This window comes from Ursus maritimus, unplaced genomic scaffold (assembly GCF_017311325.1).
Source record: "Ursus maritimus isolate PB19 unplaced genomic scaffold, ASM1731132v1 scaffold_7, whole genome shotgun sequence".
In the NCBI taxonomy this organism is placed as follows: Eukaryota; Metazoa; Chordata; class Mammalia; order Carnivora; family Ursidae; genus Ursus; species Ursus maritimus.
Window position 1 is genome coordinate 67,881,582 of NW_024426885.1, and position 20,110 is coordinate 67,901,691.

A 20,110-nucleotide genomic window follows, 5' to 3' on the forward strand; every position below is an offset into this window, starting at 1 on the left:
CTGACCTTAAAAAACTTAAACAAGATAAGGACCTCCTATGCTCAAGTCCTGGCTCTCTACCATTTCCTAGCTATGCGGTGGTCCACGAGTCACTGCTCTCAGCCTGCTGTAACTGTAAACGGAGATGAAGTTTGCCTGCTCTGTAGGTTCTGAGGAAAAACTGTAAAGGGGTTTCATAGAACTCTACAGTATAATAATAGAGTAATTAATTTTGGCAGAAAAGGTCTTAATCTCAGTGAAAAGAAGACCTGATCCAAAAATGCCCTAATAATCTTTATGACCCGTCACCCCTTGTTCAGAGCTCAAAATTCATCCATTTGATAAAAGGAGCTTTGGCTGCTGGGAGCTGTGAAGGTTCTACTTGTCTTGTGAAGTGGTTTGTCTTGAAGTGTCTGTCTTTTCTCCTCACAAAACTCCTTCCAGCTCATGAGGCCAGGCCTGTCATACACATCATTTGTCCAGTGGTTTATCCTTGGGCACTTGCCATATTTCAGGTGAAATTTACTTGCTGGTGATGAGGGAAAGAATCTGCATTAAAGCAACAGCAGAATGGGGGGAATGTATTCCTGACCTTGGATGTCCAAAGAACGATCCCGAAGCAGTGGAGTCGGGGGATTTCCTCGTGAGTGTTTAAGTGAACTGAAAACCTCCAGTACACAAGGACATTATTAAACATATGGTATAAATATTTACCACTGCGGTCTATGGCCACCACAGAGCCCTCACGCTTGGGCCATGCGCACCTCAGAAATAATCTGTACTTCATCTAGGTCTCACACGGCTCGGCAGGTGTTTGTTTTCAGATGAGAAAAGCTCCAACGGTCACATAATTAAGTGACCGGGCCAGAACTCAACAGAGATTTGTCAGTCCTGTGCTCTTTTGACAACACTACCTGATTTAATTCGTCTTCACCTCTGACTCATTTGCCCTCTCCTCTAATCCACCCTGCCATACCTCAGTACATTTTCCCAAATGCCCCACGATAGGCTAGAACATAACAAAACCACCACAATGAAAGCTCTTTAGCTAAGAGAGAAATGAACATGTATACTGATCTCACATTATAAGAGCTCTTCTATTTTAGTCTCTGACCATGACCACACAAATTAAACTTTTGTGCATAGACACACAAGACACCTGTGACAATTACAGATCTATGCCTAATGCCCCTTCCTGTTTGCTGCAGAGGGGTGACACAGATATACTCAACAGCACTGGAGTCAGAGTAATTTTTAAAAATTCTATTGAAAGGGCAAGAATCCAAATGTTGAGAATCCAAACAAAGAGCTCATGGATCCCGTGGACAGGCCAATTACCCCCGGGGATATTTCTAAAATTGTTAGACTCCTATGTTGACTGCTCTCTCTCTTTCCCTTGTTATCATTTATAAAAATCAATACCAAACGTTCTGGACTAAGCCAGAGATGTGTAATAGAAAAACACCTTATCTGATGGAAGAGCCCATTAAGAAAGTCAGTGTATGATAAAGGATTAAAAAAAAAAAAAGACAGCTGGAAATAACCACCATAAGTTTTTCAAGATCATTTATACATCTTTTTAATTAGATTAGCTTTACAAGCAACTTGAGAGCTCTTTCATAATGAAACACTGCTTTTCAAATTACATGACTTTACCGTCTGTGTAGGAATCCTGAAATTCTTTGCCTGCTGTTGATAAAGGTCTGTGTTTTACAGCTGGTTAATGTGTTGAATGAAAAACAGCATTAGAAGCTTTATCTTTAACCAGGATTAAACACATATAGGCCACAAGTAGTTTTAAATTTTGATTTAAATAGAGTCCTGCTTGGTGACAAGTTAACGGTCCCACTAACATGAAACGAACAGATTTTAAATGGATATTAAAGAAATGGCTATCCTGGATTTCTTGATCCTTTCACAATGATCTCCAAGAAAGCAGACATAATTTTCTGAAAAATACAAATTCTAAGACCTGCCTGGAAAGCACACGCACAGACGGCAGACTCTGACACGTTGCACAACTGCAGAGATACACATGTGAGTGACACGGGGGCTCCCAGATGGAAAGGCTGTTGCATTACCACCTTGACAATCACACGAACCCCCCCTCAACAGAACACAATTTCTACTAGACCTAAAAACGACAGCGCCTTCGAGTGATGGCCTGGCGCAGCGGGCGCACCGCAGACCAGATGGCAGAGACAACGTGCGCCCCCAGGTCCGGCTGGCGGAGGCCCTTTCTAGATAGATGTTACATTGCATTACCTGGAATGCAGCAAGGAAGGGGAACACCACCAAACACGGGCAAGGAAAAACAGCAACAAACTCTAATTTTCTCCCGCACGTTCTCCTAAGTGAGTTCACAATACTGAAGCTTTCATCCCACCCTAAGTCCACACTGTCAGTTTCACTAAACAATTTTTTTTCATGTTTTACATGAACAATAGCAATCTTTTAATAAAAATTACTGAGCTTTCCATAGAAAAGGTCTCTAATTGAATACAAACTATACAGATGCTAAAACTGTCATGAGTTGAAATATACAGAAGTATTTCTGTACACACATTTTGGCAAAGATCAAGGACAGAGATAGAAAACTGAAGTGGGCACGGTCTAGACCCGTAATTCATGCTAAATACGGATACTGCCCTTCGGGCTCTGCTCGAGATTAGCCCAGGAAAATGAAGTCTTAGACATCCATCCCAGTTCATACATAAAAAACAGAAGTCTGGGCGGCCCTGTGTGATGCTGTAATAGTCCCTCTTTTTTTCTGAAAAGTAAAAGAAAAGTCACAAAACAGAATAATGAAATTACCTGGTTTTCCACTTCTTTTGTCTTTTTAAGCTAAACATCCAGCTTTCAGTACTGACAAAGAGGCTAGCATCACGCCTGGGGAATGCCTGCCTTGGCTCGGGTCGGAGGACTCGCTAACGTTCGGTCTGCCTACCACGGCTCGGCCCCGGCGCTCAGTGTCCCTCTGATGCTAGCCAACAGAAGCCAGGTTCTCCACTGCAGACCACAGGCGTCAAAGGAGTAGGAAGAAAACGTAACAGCACAATTGGATGTACGATCAACGCGATGGAAAGCAAAAGGAAAAGTCCTAGGGCGGGGACGTCACCTTCTACGTCTACAGGACACACCTGAGAGCACGAGAGAGCCCTTTGTCTTGGGGACTTGATGCTGAGGACAAGCTCAAGTTCATTTAGTGCTAGTCACTGTAGTCTTTTAAAAATATAAACTTAAAAGAATAAAACCTGGGTATTTGTTTCTTATAAAACATGAACTGAAAGTTATTGGTAGTAAACGGTGATGTAGTTTTACTTAGTTAACGTTTCGTTATGAACAATGTCAAAAACACGACAGCAGCAATCTTTAAGAGCTCAAATTAGTGTAAAAGACAGGACTACAAAACAATCTGAGTTTTCAGCTGGCGATTAAAGTGCTCCTTTTCTTATGGTAGGTAAAAAAAGAAATGAAAGTAATCACCAGTCACTGGCAACAATCATAATAAGAGGTCTTTTTTAGGGCAAAATTTAATAGTACGAAGAAGTTTACAAAAATAGATTGATGCTATTTGGGGGAGTAATACTGTAATTTTTTTCTCAATTCAGTTTTGATGTATTGTACCTGATCATACAAAAATTACCTCAAATTCAAACTTGACTATAAAAAAGGGAGATGAAACGAACTCATCTAGATGACAGATCTGACGAAATAGAAGAATGAAAAACTTCTACCTAGGGCACTTATTTCATGTCCAGATGTCAACCCCATTTTCAGCTGGTAGCTTATTTCTTCCCATGAGCAATCACAGGCGTGGAGTCAATCATGCGGTACGAAGTCGCACACTCAAAATCTTCTTTCTGGTGCAACACGACAAAGTTGTTTCTGTTTCCTTATTAAAATGCCAACTGGTTGTCCATGTTTCTTTATCCCATTTATTCGTATTCACAAGTTAACAAACAGCGTCAACAATTATTGTAGGTGAAGTGGGGTATTGCTGGATCAAAGGCTCTATAAGACGTCTTTACTGATGGAATCAGAAGGCTTATTGAGTTCAACCCTCACACCTTTTTCACCTGCAAAGTAAAAAAAAATAAATAATTATTATTATTATTCATTCATTCATTAAGCACCAGAGAGCTTCTGTCATTCTGCTACTGCTTCCCACTGAGCTCCTAACAGTGTGCACAGTGCCTCGGCTTTGCACACATACCTCATTGGAAAACTATCACACTCACTACCCCGCAGCACTGTTAAAATGAAAGCGTTACTCTGAACTGGTAAACCTTCAAAGGGAAAAGCCATTCTCTACAGAGATAATAATTTTATTCCTTTTTACTTGAAAAGGAATATGAATTGCTAAAAAACAGCAGTGTGTTCAGCATCACTGAAAGCACACCTCTAGGGTTCTGCCACAAGTAACAGCTGTAAAAACACATAAAAAAACAATGCACATCCAATTTTATAATTTTACAAAAGGCTGATGTGGGATTATCAATGGCTCATGAAAATATAGCGAATCAGTAATGTGAGTACTGAGCAGACTTTTGGAGATAGATATAAAGTGGGGTTAAAGAAAAGAGGGAAGTGGTCTATCCGAGGGAAAACTAAGATCCCCTGCTCTCAGGAGACAGTTCATGGTGGGGACTGGGGGCGGCGGGGCTGGCACCCTGAAGGATCTTCAGATTCGGTTCAAGTGTGTTGATCTATGGACACCACTGGCTGGCAGGGACGGCCTCGACATGCCCGTCTGACTTATTGATTTCGGCATTTCGATTCATCTCCTCTGCATTCATTTTCTTCATGTCCACACTCAACACGGAAGACCCAGGTATTCTTTAGAGCATGTACATTTAAAAAGGAAAGGGTATTTATTGACTTCCTTCTAACAGGAGAATGAGAGGAAGCCAGATGGCAGTTACCACGAGTTGCCAGCCGGTGACTGGAAAGGGTAATCACAGAGAAACTCAGCTTGTATTTGAATCATTTTCTCAGGTTTCTTGCCCCAAACTTTCCTCAACTTTAGACAACGTTGTTGGTTAAAGAGAACAATGAAGATGACCTGAGATCCCTTTTACATAAGGGAATTAAGGAATCTGACAAAAACAAGGGAGCAAGGCTTTGTGGAGTTAATAAAGACCGTGTTTGCGCTCACGGACAGCACCGCGGGACTGCGGGGCACCTGCCTTGCCATATACCCTGGCCCCAAATAACGTTTACCTGTTAGATATTTTACTTTAGCTCGTGCTCTCTCATCTGCATCAAAATACCAAACAGTTATTGCGTACCTAAAAGAAAATTTAGAATAGGGTAAGAATGATCACACTGGGGAAAAATAGTGGTATGCTCTTGCAATGGTCTACTAACACGTGTAATGCCAAAACAATGCTCCGACCGAATGGTATCAGAGGGTAACTGAGCGCAGCAACAACCCACCTCTCCAGTAACCTTGATGCTCGAGGGTACAGCAGAGAACCAGGAGCAGCTAAAATGGACGTTGCAAAGTTGAGGAGTTTTTATGCTTTTCTTAATACCTACTTAACCTACTTGATTTTCTGTTTTGTGAGCCTGCAGCAGATCAGAAACAGACAGTAAGAAGGTAAAAGAATGGCCCCGACAGAAAAAGCACAGTATCACTAGCACAAGTTCTCAAAGAAGAAAAGAGAAGCAGAAAAGGACCCCGAGGCCTGGGGTCCTGTGGCGAAAGGGACGGCTCACAGTTCCAACAGCTTCTGAGGACATCCCTGTATGACAGCAAAGACCAACAGTGGACGTTTATAATTTTATAACCTGGAGTCATCAAGACAGAGTTAAATTATGCAAAGAGTTTTGGGGATTTTTATCAAAATACTTATACTGTGTTTTGACATTTAAAGTTTATATAGCTAACCTTTATTCCTCTGAAAATTCCACTTATTTGGAATAGCTTGTTCCACAAATAAAGGAAGAATCTTTGTTTATTAAATACTACAAAGCACACAGTTATAGCTCCTGGTCCCAATAATGGGGGAAGTGTACACACACTATAGGAAGTAAAAACACACCACACATGGTAATTCCTTCGTACGACCCAACAGTTAGTTAAAGTTATCTTGCAGATTCTGGCCAGTGCTCCCTGGGGCGGGGTGGGGGTGTGTGCATGTGACAGACCTGAACCAGGTAATGCATCTGAAGGAAGGAGTCAAAGGCAGGATAGAGTCAGAGTCTGGGAGTCCGGACAAATGGGGAAAGTGAGGCCCACAGATCACTCAGCTGCTAAGTGAGGATGCTGAGGGTCAAAGTCTGGCCTCCTGACTTCCAGATTCTGCTCCTTCCATGTAGCCTCTTCTATTTTCCCAGGTGGCCTTGGGAATGGGAAAGGAGCACAGATAGATAATTTTCTCTCTTTTGCCCATGCCCCAAACTTTCAGTTACTTAGTAATTAAAGTCTTGAACTTGAACGATCTTGACCTTTCTCCCAGGGCTTCCCTAACACTGCCCTACTCCTTGCTTCTGGTCATTCTGCTCCCAGCTGAGCTCCTCTCTTCACTGTGACACCTGGCCCATCTATTCTATCTATTCCAATTAACACCGTTTTCTCCCTTCTCCAGGTCCTGTAATATCTATCCTCCACAACTGTCTGGCATTTACTACCTAAAAATGTTCATCATTTCTTTATCTAGAAATGATACAAGCAGACCATACTCAAGATTCCATAAACGGGAAGGTCTATAAAGCAGATTCTAGGTCAAAAAGGGTTTTAAAGAAGCAGCAGGGGCAGAGATGGGCACTTGGATTGCCCGCCCTGGTTTCCATTCACAGCTTCTTAGGATCTCTAGCCACAAACTACTCAGCCTGCTGCTCACTATGTGAATTAGGGTTAAAGGCAACACAGCTCAGAAAGAAGCAAGTTAAAAAGGAGTGCCTGGCTGGCTCAGTTGGTAGAGTGTGCGACTCTTCATCTTGGGGGTCATGAGTCTGAGTTGGGTGGAAGGGAAGGAAGGAGGAAAGGAAGGGAAAAGAAGGGAAAGGAAGGGAAAGGAGGGAAGGGAGGGGAGGGAAGGGAGGGAAGGGAAGGGAAGGGAAGGGAAAACAAGAAAAAAGAGGTGACAATAAAGTCTTTGGAATTTGAACCTCACTGGGGCTGGCCCATGCCTAATATCACCAGGAAAAGCCAGCTCTTCTCCCAGTGTAACTATGGCTAGACCAGACCTAACAACTGCAGGCCAGTAACTCACTATCACAAGATTCAAAGTCCCTTTTATAATGAAAAATAGGTATTTGCAAAATAGTGCGATATTTCTACAAATATTTATAACAATGTCTGCAACATCTTCTATTTTAGGACTCTTAACATTTCAATGTAGAAAGTGTCAAAAAGTGTAATAAGGCTCAGAGATGCTTATTATTAAAGCTAATGGGTTATTTTTCGAACATTAATTTCCACACATGGCAGCTTTTCTTTTTTCCTCTTCATTTCTACTCTCTGGGTGCCTCTAATATTTCTGCTTTGTTTAATTTTTCTACATTATCCCTCTCATCTCCTCCCTCGCTGCTTCTGAGAAGCTGTCCTTTTCTTTCTCTATTGAACCTTTCTGTCCCCCAAGTGAGTCCTCTCACAGAATCAGAACGGATTATAGTTAGAGGTCTGGAGAAAGGACAGGCCTGTACTTCCATTTCTCACCCCGAATGGAAGTGGTTACGCAAAGAAAGTCATAAACATTTAGCACTAACTGGGAATAAATCGTAAATAAAATTATTCAAATTAAAGTAGTTACGACTGAAGCATTATGATAAAGGTAACTTAAGAACAGGAAGATACTCACTAGAAAACTCTCAAGTATATCCTATCTATCCCCTCCTCTCCTACCATACTCTTTACCAATTTTTTTCTTAAAAGGAATACTACCTTGTAGAATATGCTGGTTGTACTTCATGAGGGTTGCGACGGTCAGACCAGAAAAACAGCAGTCTATCAAATTTGGGTTCAATGTCAGCAAACTGGGCTTTGCCTTCTGGAAAAATTCGAAGTATACCTCCACTTACCTACAGAAAAGAGCCAAATATGTAAGTACGAGAGTAAGAACACTATAAAATGAAATTTAGGGAGGAAAAAAAGACCATTTCAGCATCCAAATTCTTAGTTGGATAATTCACAAATATATCTCAAATAACAAGGTATGAAGCGGAGTTGAGATTTCAAGTACATGCACTGATATAAGGAAAAATTCATTTCTTGTTTTAGGGATTTCTGGAAATACTGATGAAACAGAGGAGTATTAGCTGAATTCGAAAGGCTTAAAATGACACTTGGAACCACGTTTTAAAAACTAGTGCATGTTTCTTATTTAGGTATGCTTATGATGGCTTAATTAGCCTATTCTTTAAAAATGTGTCTGTTTCAAATCATCTTGACTAAATTACTATAAATGGTGATGTCAAATAAATGGTTTATTGTATTTACTGTATTTTAAGGTTCAACAGTAATTAATAAGACAGCCACAAGTTTAATGACTCTTATTTAAATTCAACTGGGGACACCTGGATGGCTCAGTCTAAGCGTCTGCCTTCGGCTCAGATAATGATCTCGGGGTCCTGGGACCAAGCCCCACATTGGGCTCCCTGCTCCACGGGAAGCCTGCTTCTCCCTCTGCCTCTCTGTCTCTCATGAATAAATAAATAAAATCTTTTTAAAAAAAAAAGAATTCAACTATATCAGTAGAAAGTGTCATCATTTATTCTCACCACCATCGTCACTGTGGTCACTGTTACAGAAATATTGTTATAGATTATAGCTCTCCCTTTCTAGACTAAGCCTGACAGACTGATGGCTACCTGTTTACAGAACTGGATTCCATCCAGAAAGGATAATTACACTTTACCCAAATACACATGTGTCTCTATCTGGGATTAGATGGGACTCACCTATTCATTCCAATACCGACTGAGTATTCTGGGATCTGAGGCGGACCCCAGGCACAGAGTAGGGAATAATGTACACAGATGTTGTCCTCGTGGTATTTACAATCTGGGGGGAATTAAAGCGAGGCAAAACCCACCCACAACTGAGTAGCTCTTTACCCTTGAAGAACTAAACTCCTAAGCAGGTAGATGCTTAAACTGAAAGGAACTTTACTACTTAATCAAGACATCATGGAGGCTGAGCCTAGAAATCTGTTGTTAGACAAGCTGTTTATCGGGCTCATTCTTAAGTTAAATTCAAGCTACTTGTACCCTTGCCCACCTTCCTCAGGGTCTGTTCAGACTGATTCCCATGGCGCTCATGCAAACATCTAAAGAATCTCTAGACTGTGACCAAGAACACATCCTTTTCTTCCCCTGACCGGAGTCACTGGGAGTATCACAGCTGATCTGCTGAAAATGTTTAAAAAGAGATAATTAAAGCTTCCAATTTTCCTCTGGGAAATATTCCCTGACCCCTGAATTAGGTGACCCTCCACACGGTCCCACAGCAATCTGTCCTGCACTGGGCATGACCAGTTGTCATTGTTAATCTACTGATCTCTACCCTCCACTAGACCCCAGGCTCTCCGAAGGCTACTTCTATTTCTGCTCCATCTCCAGCACCCAGAACGATGTCCAACACACTGCACATATTCAGGGTAATCTTGCAAAGAAGTTTTCAGTTCTACATACAAAAATACTAAGGACTTTTTTCAGCTTATGCACTAATATAAAAACTGTGTATTAATGACCTTGGCTAGGTCAGATCAAAATTAAAAGATCAGCCTAGAAAGAACCTAACAAAATACAGAAGTTAGGAGTTGCTCAAACATATTTCTAGCTTTCAAGATATTCACAAAATTGGGGAAAATAAATAAATTTTTAGTTTTAACCAACGTTACGCCAATATCTGTTCTGTGCATGGGGCTCAAGGTGAATGACCAGATTTATGTCTCTCTTTTAAACCCTGAAAGCAATAATGGAAAAACCATGCTTGCTGACAGAATGCCTCGAAATTTACTTTATCTACTTAGCAGTAAACCTTCTCTCCCTTTCAAACTCGGACAGAGGAGAATCTTCAAATCAGTATGACACAGAAAGATTACTGGAGCACTGAGAGCATATCCTAAGTTTTAGGACAGGACTAGGTTTTTACATATTTAAGACTTGGCAGTTTTCATTTCTGTGTATATATCTGTGTCAGGGGGAAAGTGTTTTAAAGGTTATTTGATTTTTAAAAAGTGCCCTGGCTACAGAGGTGGGTTCATGCTGTGAAAATCCACTGGGCTATACACTGTGTTCACTTCTCTATTTGAATATTTTGCTTCAATAAAAGTAAATAAGGATTTCTAAAAATCAACCAAAAATTAGTTTAGACAACCTCCAAAACAATAAGAAAGCATGACATACTTCTGAAGTTTCAATCACTTAAACTCAAGTGAAACTCAGGCCAATATTAAGGAAATAAATATTTAAAACAAGAGAAAATTAAATGTATTATACACTCTAATTGGTTTTAAAGGATTTGTAAGTATTGATAAACTTCCAGTTTTTTTCCATATCAGGAAAAGAAGGAATCCTGCCTCCAATATTTGATTCAATAACCCAATGCCAGATAAGATCTCTGCAACAGGAATAAGTAGGAAATAATCCACAATAGTTGTTTATATATACTCTCTCTCAAAAGCCGTTATAAAACACTTATCCTCAGAGGAGTTTTTTATAAAAGCTATTAAAAGGTATATACTTTAATGAAATACATTTTGGTCACAGTTAAATTCTGGGGGGCACCTGGCTGGCTCAGTCGGTGGAGCATGCGACTCTTGATCTCGGAGTCGTGAGTTCGAGCCCCATGATGGGTGTAGAGCTTACTTAAAGAACAAAACAAAACAAAACAACAACAAACAAAAAAAGTTAAATTTTGGCTGCATGCCTCAATATCTGAAAATAAGGGAATCCACTTTTTGAGATAATATTATTATTATGTTTCACTTTATAAAGATCCACTCCTAATACCCAAAATTGAAACAAATCTAAGAAATTTTTAACTATTCTATGTGTTAAAGTAAAGACAGTCTCCCTAAGAGGAGTATGAGTCTTAATAGCTATGGGGAAAAAAATAAATGGTCAATTAAGTTGCATACCTTGGCATCCCAGTCTTTATTAAGATAATATATACACGTCACACATCTTCCATCTCCATTTGGATTATCAACATGACGTACATAACCCGTTCCATTGCCCGGATAACAAGCAACCATGGCCTGTAATAATAATGATGACAATGATTTTAAGTCTACACATTTAGGAATAAAAAGGCAAAACAGCTTATAAAAGAAATCTGTGATTTTTGGCTACTCTTACACTTAACTTCTAAATAAAAATCATATTTTGTAGATAAGGAGAGGCAAAGATAGCCTGTGTTGACTCTTAGAAAGAATACAAGGGTAGGTTGTAAATAACACAAGGCCTGGTGAGGTCTGCTTCGCAGTGAAGGGAAAAACCCACCTGGGAGAATCGGAGGCCAGAAGGATTGCAGGACACACCTTCAGGATCCTTATTCGCACTGATAATCACGACCAGGTGAGTTTTTGTTCTGCTCCGTGGGAGACTTCTATCCTCCCTGAGTTCACTGCAGAACACCCGCATCTCTGTCTGAGAGCCAAACACCTCATCTGACACTGTCTCTGAATTTAGAAGGTCAACTCCAAATATTCATCATTTAATGTCAGTGATTAAAAAAAAAAAAAAAAAAAGGCTAAGTGACAAACTAGCACGTGACTAATTCCTCTCCAAACCAGAAAGTCATTTTTGCTCGCATTACACAAGAAGCAGTTCAGAAGACTGCTGGGTATTCAGCATGAAGGTAGGAAAGAGGTCCACAATGAGACACACCCGAAGAACTCACATGTTCTAAGACTGCAGTACATACTAATCTACTGAAATTAGAGTGATTTAACAGAAAAAAACCTCAGGAATTATGAAGAAAACAAAAATGAAGATCAAGGTTACCACTTATTCCTGAAATCTTTTATTTCTCCAATTTCTTCATGTATTGAAGTCGACAGGTCAGTACTGTCAATGAATTAGCATAAAGCTATCAAACAGCAATGAAATTACATCATTATTTAAGATAAAAGGCAAATGCTAATTTTTAAAATTCATATTCAACTGATTAGTGAATAGGTAACTCAGTGTTCCATCTCTGAGAGACTAGGAAGCATTTTAAACCTGAAAGCTTAAAAAAAAATCATATTTTCATAGACACCCTGGACCTACTGCTCTTTCAGAAGCAGAATTTTTGGTGAATATTCATATGTCTCTAAGATAGACTTAAATGCTTCCTCTTGGGACTTCAGGTTATTAATAACAGGCAGAACAGCATGGGTTTAGTGGATTTAATAATGCTCAATAAAAGATAAACTAAAAAATTTCCCTGTCACTAGCTGCTAAGGTAAGGCACATGCAACAGACCTTCAACAGGAAGTATAAGAAGATACCAGTTTAACAGTGCAATTAACCCACCTGTGATTAATAAAGATGATTAAATTACGTGATACATTCTTATCCACAAAAAGAATGGAAAACCAAAAAAACCAAAAACCCAACCTGAACTCTTCCCTAAAGTGGTCTCATCTCAAAAAAGTTCACTCAGGCCTCTCCAACTAGCTGGTAACCTAAGCATCTCTTGAGCAACGAACAAAGGGGAAAATCTTTCTTTGTTCATCTACCTCACCCCACCCCACTCCACCCATACCATAGCAAACACCTCCTGAGCACCAACTATGTATATGAAAGGCCTTGGTGGGGGGGCCGGGGTGATTACAATGATGAACAAAACAAGAGTCCCTTGCTTTCATTTATTAGGGAACCTAGTGTGGTGAATAAATAACCAATGAACAAACATGTAAGATATGCTGTTAGGTAGTTATCTTTTCATAAAGTTGAAGGACATAGAAAACAACAGGATGATTTTTAGAATAGAGGTCAAGGAAGACCTATGTGAGGGGCTCACATCTCAGCAGAGACTTCAATGAAGGGAGTGGAAGTTGTGCAAATATCTGTGGGGTCAGCATTTCTGGCTGAGGGAAAATGAGAGCAAAGGCAGAAGTGACTGGGCCAAGTGGAAAACCACCGCAGGCTAGCCGGACTAGAATGAGCAAGGGCAAACTAGGGAGGGTTCAGCAAGCCATGGTCAGGACCTTGGATACTGCTCTAAAAGTGACAGGAAGGCAACGGAGATACATCTGAACAATGTTTCAAGAAGGTCAGTTTCAATTCTGTATGAATAAAAACTAGCAAGTGCTAAAACCGCTGTATCACCCACTACCTAGTTATTTTTTTGGATGCTGACTATTTGCCACACATTATTTTAACAAATTTGTGTATACTAACTCATCTGGCACAACCACATGAGGTAATAGTATCATCATCCTCACCTTCATTTAACTGTTAAGGAAACTGAGGCCCTGGGGGTGCCTGGGGGGCTCAGTCGGTTATGTGTCTGCCTTCGGCTCAGGTCATCATCAGGGTCCTGGGATCAAGCCCCGCATCGGGCTCCCTACTCAGTGGGGAGTCAGCTTCTCTCTCTCCCTCTGTCCCTCTCCCTGCTCCAGCTCGTGCTCTCTCTCCCTCTCAAATAAATAAATAAATAAAATCTTAAAAAAAAAAAAAAAAAAAAAAAGGAAACTGAAGCCCGGAAAGGCTAATTAATGTTCTCAATGTCTATGACAGTAGGGCCAGGTATGAACGCAGGCAATGCAGTTTCAGAATCCACATAACTAACCGCTACTCGAGACTGTGGGGAGGAAGGAGAGAAAGAAGGCAGCTAGCAGGCTACTATAGTTTCTAGGAGAGAAGCAAAAAGGCGGTCTGCCCACGGTGGCAAAGCGGGGTGAATTCTAAAGGCAGAAAACCAACGTGATCTGCTAATGGATTGGAAGTGGAGAGTAAGAAGAGTCAAGAATGGCTCTGAGATTTTCTCCCTATGGAATGGAATGGATGGAGTTAATGCTTTCCAAAAATGGAAATTTGAGGTGAAGGAGTGGTTTTAATAACATGCATCACGGAGGAAAGGAGCTTCTCAGCACTGGTCATGATGAGCCAGACACCCCAGAACAGAACAAAACTGCAGACATCGGGACTATGCCTCAACATAGGATCTGTCTGTATCAGTCACTTCTAAACTGCCTTCCTTGGAGCCCTTGGGTTATGTGGAGGTACCTGGGGGTGGCGACCGGTGGAGGGATGCAGTGAAATGAGAAGAGGCCAAACAAGCAGATTCTGCCCCAACCTTCAACTAGGGGCAGCATTTATCTGCATGCTGGTACGTAACTGAGAAGGAAGCAAGGCAGGAGTAAGAGTTCCAGAACACGGACAGGGAAGCCCTTCCCCTGTACAAGCAGAGAGTATGGGAGAACGACAGAGCCTAAGCACACCCAGAAAAAACAGGCTGTCACAGAAAATCTGAGACCCAGGGGGCCACACTCCTAGAGGTTCTGGGGAAACAGAACCCTGTAGGAAACCTGCAAAGGTTTGGAAGGGTCATGAATTTATTCAAGTAACTTCACGGCCCAATAATGACGCAGTGACACTGCATTTAGTAACTGATGCATGTACCAAGCGAGACTCCTCTCCACTGGGACTGTAGCAAACAGAAAAAGGTATTTCTCTAGGTATGGGGGTTAAGGAGCGCATTTGTTGTGATGAGCACCGGGTGATGTATGGAAGTGCTGAATCACCATACTGCACACCTGAAACTAAGGTAACCCTGTATGTTAACTGAAATTAAAATGAAAACTTAAAAAAAGGGGGCATTTCTCTAAGTCTCATGAAATCTGGCAGCTACACAGTTTACAACCAGTATTTATATTTAAACAGTTATCCTTAGCTATGATCTGCATCATCAAAATTTAAAGTTCCTTAAATGTAACATAGCTTTTCCAGTTTTGAAATAATATTCATGCTCTATTTCTTAATTGGTAATTTTATTTTCTTGATGCATTTTATATATGTATTTGTGTAAAGAAGGCTCTGATGTTACTGTTCCTGTTTTGCTTGCTTTTAATATGCAACTAACATACTTCATAATTCATAAAACTAACATACATTCTCAATACTTTCAGTAAATTCACTTTATTTTCTATTAATTTCTTGGTTAAACAACTAAAAACCACTCATAAGCAGCACCTTATGAGTCTAAATGACATTGACAGCATTAAAAAATATTTATGGCATTAACAGGAACTTATATAAAACCTTTTAAAAAAGTGGAAAAGAAGTATTTATGGCATACCTACCATAACACCCTACCACAAGGGCTGCTATGGTATGTCTGAAAGGACTTAACTGGAAAGAAAAAAAGTGGGCACACACAAAACAAATGATGAACTGAGTAGTATAAATAATAAAAAGAATTTGGGGGAAAAAAGGAAGTATTCGTGTGGGACAAAATAAGGGGACGAGGCTTTGAGCTACATATAAGACCTAAGGTTATCTTTAAAGGACAGATGTCATTCGAAAAGGTGAAGGGAAGAAAAGCAAAGTGAAGATTACAAATACAGCAAACAGTTAAGTGACAGTGGGGCAGCTTTTAAGAAGGCAGCTTCTTTATTCTAGGATTTATGTGGAAGATATTATAAAGCCCACTGCTTTGGTCTACATGTGTGTGTCCCCCAGATTCATATGTTGGAATCCTAACCCCTAAAGATGATGGCTACAGGAGGGGCCTTTGGGAGGTGCTAAGATAAGGAGTGGAGCCCTCAGGAATGGCATTAGTGTCTTAGAAAGGAGGCTCCGGAGGGATCCCTGACCCTTCTAACTAGGGGAAGACACAGTGGGAAGGTGATGGCCATGAACCAGGAAGAAGGCCCTCGCCAGAAGGCGACCAGCACGGTGGCCTTGATCTGGGACTTTTCAGCCTCCAGGACTGTGAACAAATAAATTTCTGTGGTTTATAAGCTACCCATTTGGGATTTTTTGTTGTTGTTTTAATGGCAGCCCAAATGGACTAAGCCACATCTATAAAAGATAAGACTGTTCCAACAGATTTACACTGGATGTACCGGTTCTAAGGATAAGGAAATGCATTAATGTCTACCAAGAAAAATTAAAATGAGACTCATTACGGATTGAAGTGTTACTCCCTGGCTGTCCTTCTGTCCTTTCCCAGGAGAAGCAGGACTAGAAAAGACTCTGCATGCCGGTAAGGTCTGGGCTGGAGGACGGCAGGAGAATCTAGGCATTTGCCTGAAAAGGAAACAGTGCAGCTGCTGCTTTATAATCCGAGCTACATTCCGAATCTGCCATCTCTCTGAGATGCCAGCTTTAAATATTTCCATTTCCCACCGGGAGAAGCCTATTTAAACAGAAGCAAAACAATTAAATACTATTTTTTCCTTTTTGATATGAAAATATACATGATTGAGGATGTTCTTAAGATAAGAAACACCATAAATTTGTTTTCCACTCTGAGAATAAAAGGAAGGAAGAGGTTTGTGATACCTCTCTGGAATCTGAAGACATTTATTTCTGGCATTGGAAGACTTGTATTCAGTATGAAGTTGAACCAGGAAACTTTAAAAAAAATTTTCCTTTTTGAACAGAATTATTTTAAAACATTGATTCAAAGCTAAGAGAACTAAAATTTTACGGGCTATCAAAGTATTACTTTCCCTGAATGAGGGGAAACGGTGTACTATCTGAAAATTTATCCTCTTAAAATGTACTCCTGGGGCGCCTAGGTGGCTCAGTCAGTGAAGGGTCAGACTCTTGATCTCGGCTCAGGTCTTGATCTCACAGTCCTGAGTTCAAGTCCCCCCCACACACACTGGGCTCCACGCTGGGTGTGAAGTCTACTTAAAAAGTACTGCCTACGTGTACACAGCACTTGGCCCTCTGTGGCTGTCGACAGGGGACATTCAGTAAGAATTTACTGCAGGCCAGGCATGGACTCTCTCAATTAGGCTTCACAACAAATTTATATAATTAACCTCTCCATTTTAGAGTTTAGAAAACTGAACTACGATGAGAATAAAAATCTCACCACAGGTCAGAGACTCTTAAGTGGCGGAGGTGGGATGTGAACTGAAGCAGTCTAGAGGGAAAACTCACTCACACTGTTTGTACTTTTCCTCAATTTCTGGCTCCAGTAAGGCCTGTCCTCAGTCTGGAGGAATTCAGATGGAACTCTAACACGGGCTCCAACGTGATTCCCCCAGCTGCTATAATGCCACAGACTCCCGCATAATAACGCACAGATGGGGTACGTACGGTGTTCTCCAATTCTACACCTTACCTTTTAAGTCTCTTCCCCAACCATCCCAAAAGCACACCCACCCACCACCATCGGTACCTCTGAGGTTACATACATCCGACTCAAATATGGGGAAAAACAGGTCACCAGAAGAAGTGAACTAAGGACAGGTTGGTATTTACTGTAACAATAACCTAATTTTTAAAACTGCAGACTTCAATTTTACCTGTTTAGGTAAATCTCATTTCCAAAAAAAAAAAAAAACAATTAAAAACTATAAAAAGTCATGAATTTTGTTCACTGAGTTAATTAGCATGGAGGAGTGATGGAGGAGGGTAATCTACATGCATTAAAAATTTTAAATCTCCTGGGGCGCCTGGTGGCTCAGTCGTTAAGCGTCTGCCTTTGGCTCAGGGCGTGATCCTGGCGTTCTGGGATCGAGCCCCACGTCAGGCTCCTCCGCTGGGAGCCTGCTTCTTCCTCTCCCACTCCCCCTGCTTGTGTTCCCTCTCTCGCTGGCTGTCTCTATCTCTGTCAAATAAATAAATAAAATCTTCAAAAAAAAATTTTTTTTAAATCTCTTGACTTAGTTGCTAAACTTTAATGTTGTAAATAAATATCTCACCATAAATACACTCAGACTGTGTGTTTTGGGAGGTACATTTTCCAAATCCATGTCATGGCAAAAATGAAATTTGCACTGAAAAACAGGATTTAGCAATAAGAAAAAGGACAGTTTCTCCTGGTTCAGGCCTCTTAGTCCACACGGGGCAACAAAGCCCGTTCAGAAGATCAACACTGACTGAAAAGAACTAATTCCAAGTAGAAAGAGAAGAACGAAAGGAGGCCCTGAGAAAGTATCATGACAGAAGCTGTATCTGACCTAAGCTGAAAAGAAGTATGTAAGTTGGAGAGAGGGTATGTGAAACAGAACGAATTATGTAAGGGAAGTTTTAAAAGCGAGAAAATAACAACACATTTGGTGATGAGGAATATTCAGATCTGCTAAAGCACAGAGTTCTTGAGAAGGGGGAAGAAAACTGAAAAGGTGAGAGGGGTCGGCCTGTGGACACACCCGAGTGCCTTCTTACTTTACAGAGAGAGGAAAGCCAGTATTTTGGGGGCAAGGGAGCAACACGATCAGAACTGTGCGTCAGACACAGGACAAATCAAACGTAAAACGGCTTTGGGAAAGGGGGCAGGAAAAAACAAGACACCAAAAAGACCAGTCAGAACACAAGTGCTACAGACAAAGAAAGGAAGCAGTCTGATGTAGAGGGGGGCCTCTGGGCAGGGGCTGAGTGGAATGGGGAGGGGTCGTGACCATGAGACAAGGGAGGGGACCTGATAAGTGCTTTCACAGACAAGACGGGGGACACGGCTAAACCAAAGATGGTTCACAAGAGTGTGTGTCTGGTTGAGAGTAACAGCGGGCTTGGCAGAGGCCAGTTCATGTTTTGGACACACTGAGTTTGCCATGCCGATGGGCTATCCGGGTGGAGATGTTCAAAAGGCAGTTGGAAATGTGAGTCTGGAACTCCAAAAAGAGGTCATGGCTGGAGATGTAGACTTAGGAGCCACCTTCATATGGGATAGCGGAAGCCATGTGGCTGCCAGGGATTGCCAAGGAACAGAGTTGTAGGGAGAGAAGAAGAGAACAGAGGACAGATTCTTATGGAATAAACTCATTTAGAATAAAAACTCATTGAACTTTGCTTTCCTGGTCACAGCAAAAACAGTTAAATAACGAGGCAAAAGCTGACTAATTGTGAATGATGAACACATACTACAAAACTACAGGACTTATAAGGGCATTTAGGTTGTTTCTGTAAAATGTTTTAAGAAGCTTCTTGCCATTATAAACAGTATTGTGAGTGACAACAGTTCTGGAGCTCTGTCACCATGAACATCCTCAATGCCTCCCTAAAATTAAATTCCTACAAGTGAAATTATAAGTCTTTAAAAATTTTTTTATTGCCGCTACGTTCTCCTAAATGGTTATTAGCTAATACTCCCACTAGCTCTGTAGGCATACACACATCCTCCTACTCATTTGCCAATCCTGGCTAGTGAGTTTTATTCTTTTAAAAACTGCTCAATTTGACAGGTAAAAATTTATATTACTATTTTAATTACATCTCAATTTGTGAAAGCAAACATTTTTCGTATTTTTATTGGCCATTTAATTCTTGTTAACTGCTTACTCACATCCTTCACTCACTTTCCTCTTGGGCTGTTCATCCTTTTTCTACCGATTTCTAAGAGCTCTTCAGCTACTGTGACATGACAGCAATTTCAACATTTTTACTATACTCCTACAGAATATTTTAATACAAAGTAGTTATTATTTGTGCAGGAAGGCAAAGTATAACCATATTAATTATTAATATAAACTGAAGTTTTAAAAAGTCCAAGAGACTTTCTGACTATATTCATAGGAATGTGAAAAATGCAGAAAAAAAAAAGCAAAGATAATAAATAGCATTGTTCCAAATTACTCCCCAAGTGGCTCAGGAATGATGGACTGTTTAACACCACACACACTATTTTCCTTACTGGGTCCTCATTCTAGCCCAAGAGAAAAGAACTTCCATACACATTTGAAAATGAACTTGCTTAAGGGCAATGCTCCCAACAGGCAGTGTGATCTAGAGATGTATAATGATGCCTTACTAACTCTCCATTTCCCTTTTAGGAATTGCAGCTATACTTTATAAATTAGGAAGCCATCTGGTGAAGCAGTTTCTATTTGAGCTGTCTAGCCCTGCTGTCAGAATAGAGACCTATAATTTGCTAACCTCGGCTCCAATCTCACCAGCTAGGCACAACCCTTCGCTGGGCTCCCAAGCAGGGCTCTGTATTTATGCCACTCACCCACAACCACCCCCCTCACCCCCACCAACCTCAAACTTGAGGAGGACAGAGCAACCT

At 40.8% G+C, this 20,110-nt stretch overlaps 1 protein-coding gene across 3 annotated transcripts in view; it reads right to left on the reverse strand.

Moving 5' to 3' along the window:
* Nucleotides 1-1,542: 1,542 nt before the first annotated feature.
* The window catches only part of EGLN1 (egl-9 family hypoxia inducible factor 1), a 57,548-nt gene continuing 38,980 nt past the window's right edge, over nt 1,543-20,110 (reverse strand). The window contains exons 2-5 of one of the 3 annotated variants that reach the window (XM_040624159.1): nt 11,070-11,189; nt 7,871-8,007; nt 5,203-5,270; nt 1,543-4,058 (exon numbers count right to left, since the gene is read on the reverse strand). In XM_040624159.1, the coding sequence (XP_040480093.1) occupies nt 3,994-4,058; nt 5,203-5,270; nt 7,871-8,007; nt 11,070-11,189 (390 nt within the window). In that variant the 3' untranslated portion in view covers nt 1,543-3,993. Of the gene's footprint in view, nt 4,059-5,200; nt 5,271-7,870; nt 8,008-11,069; nt 11,190-20,110 lie in introns of those variants that run through there. The other 2 variants (XM_040624160.1, XM_040624161.1) reach the window with 2 other exon arrangements.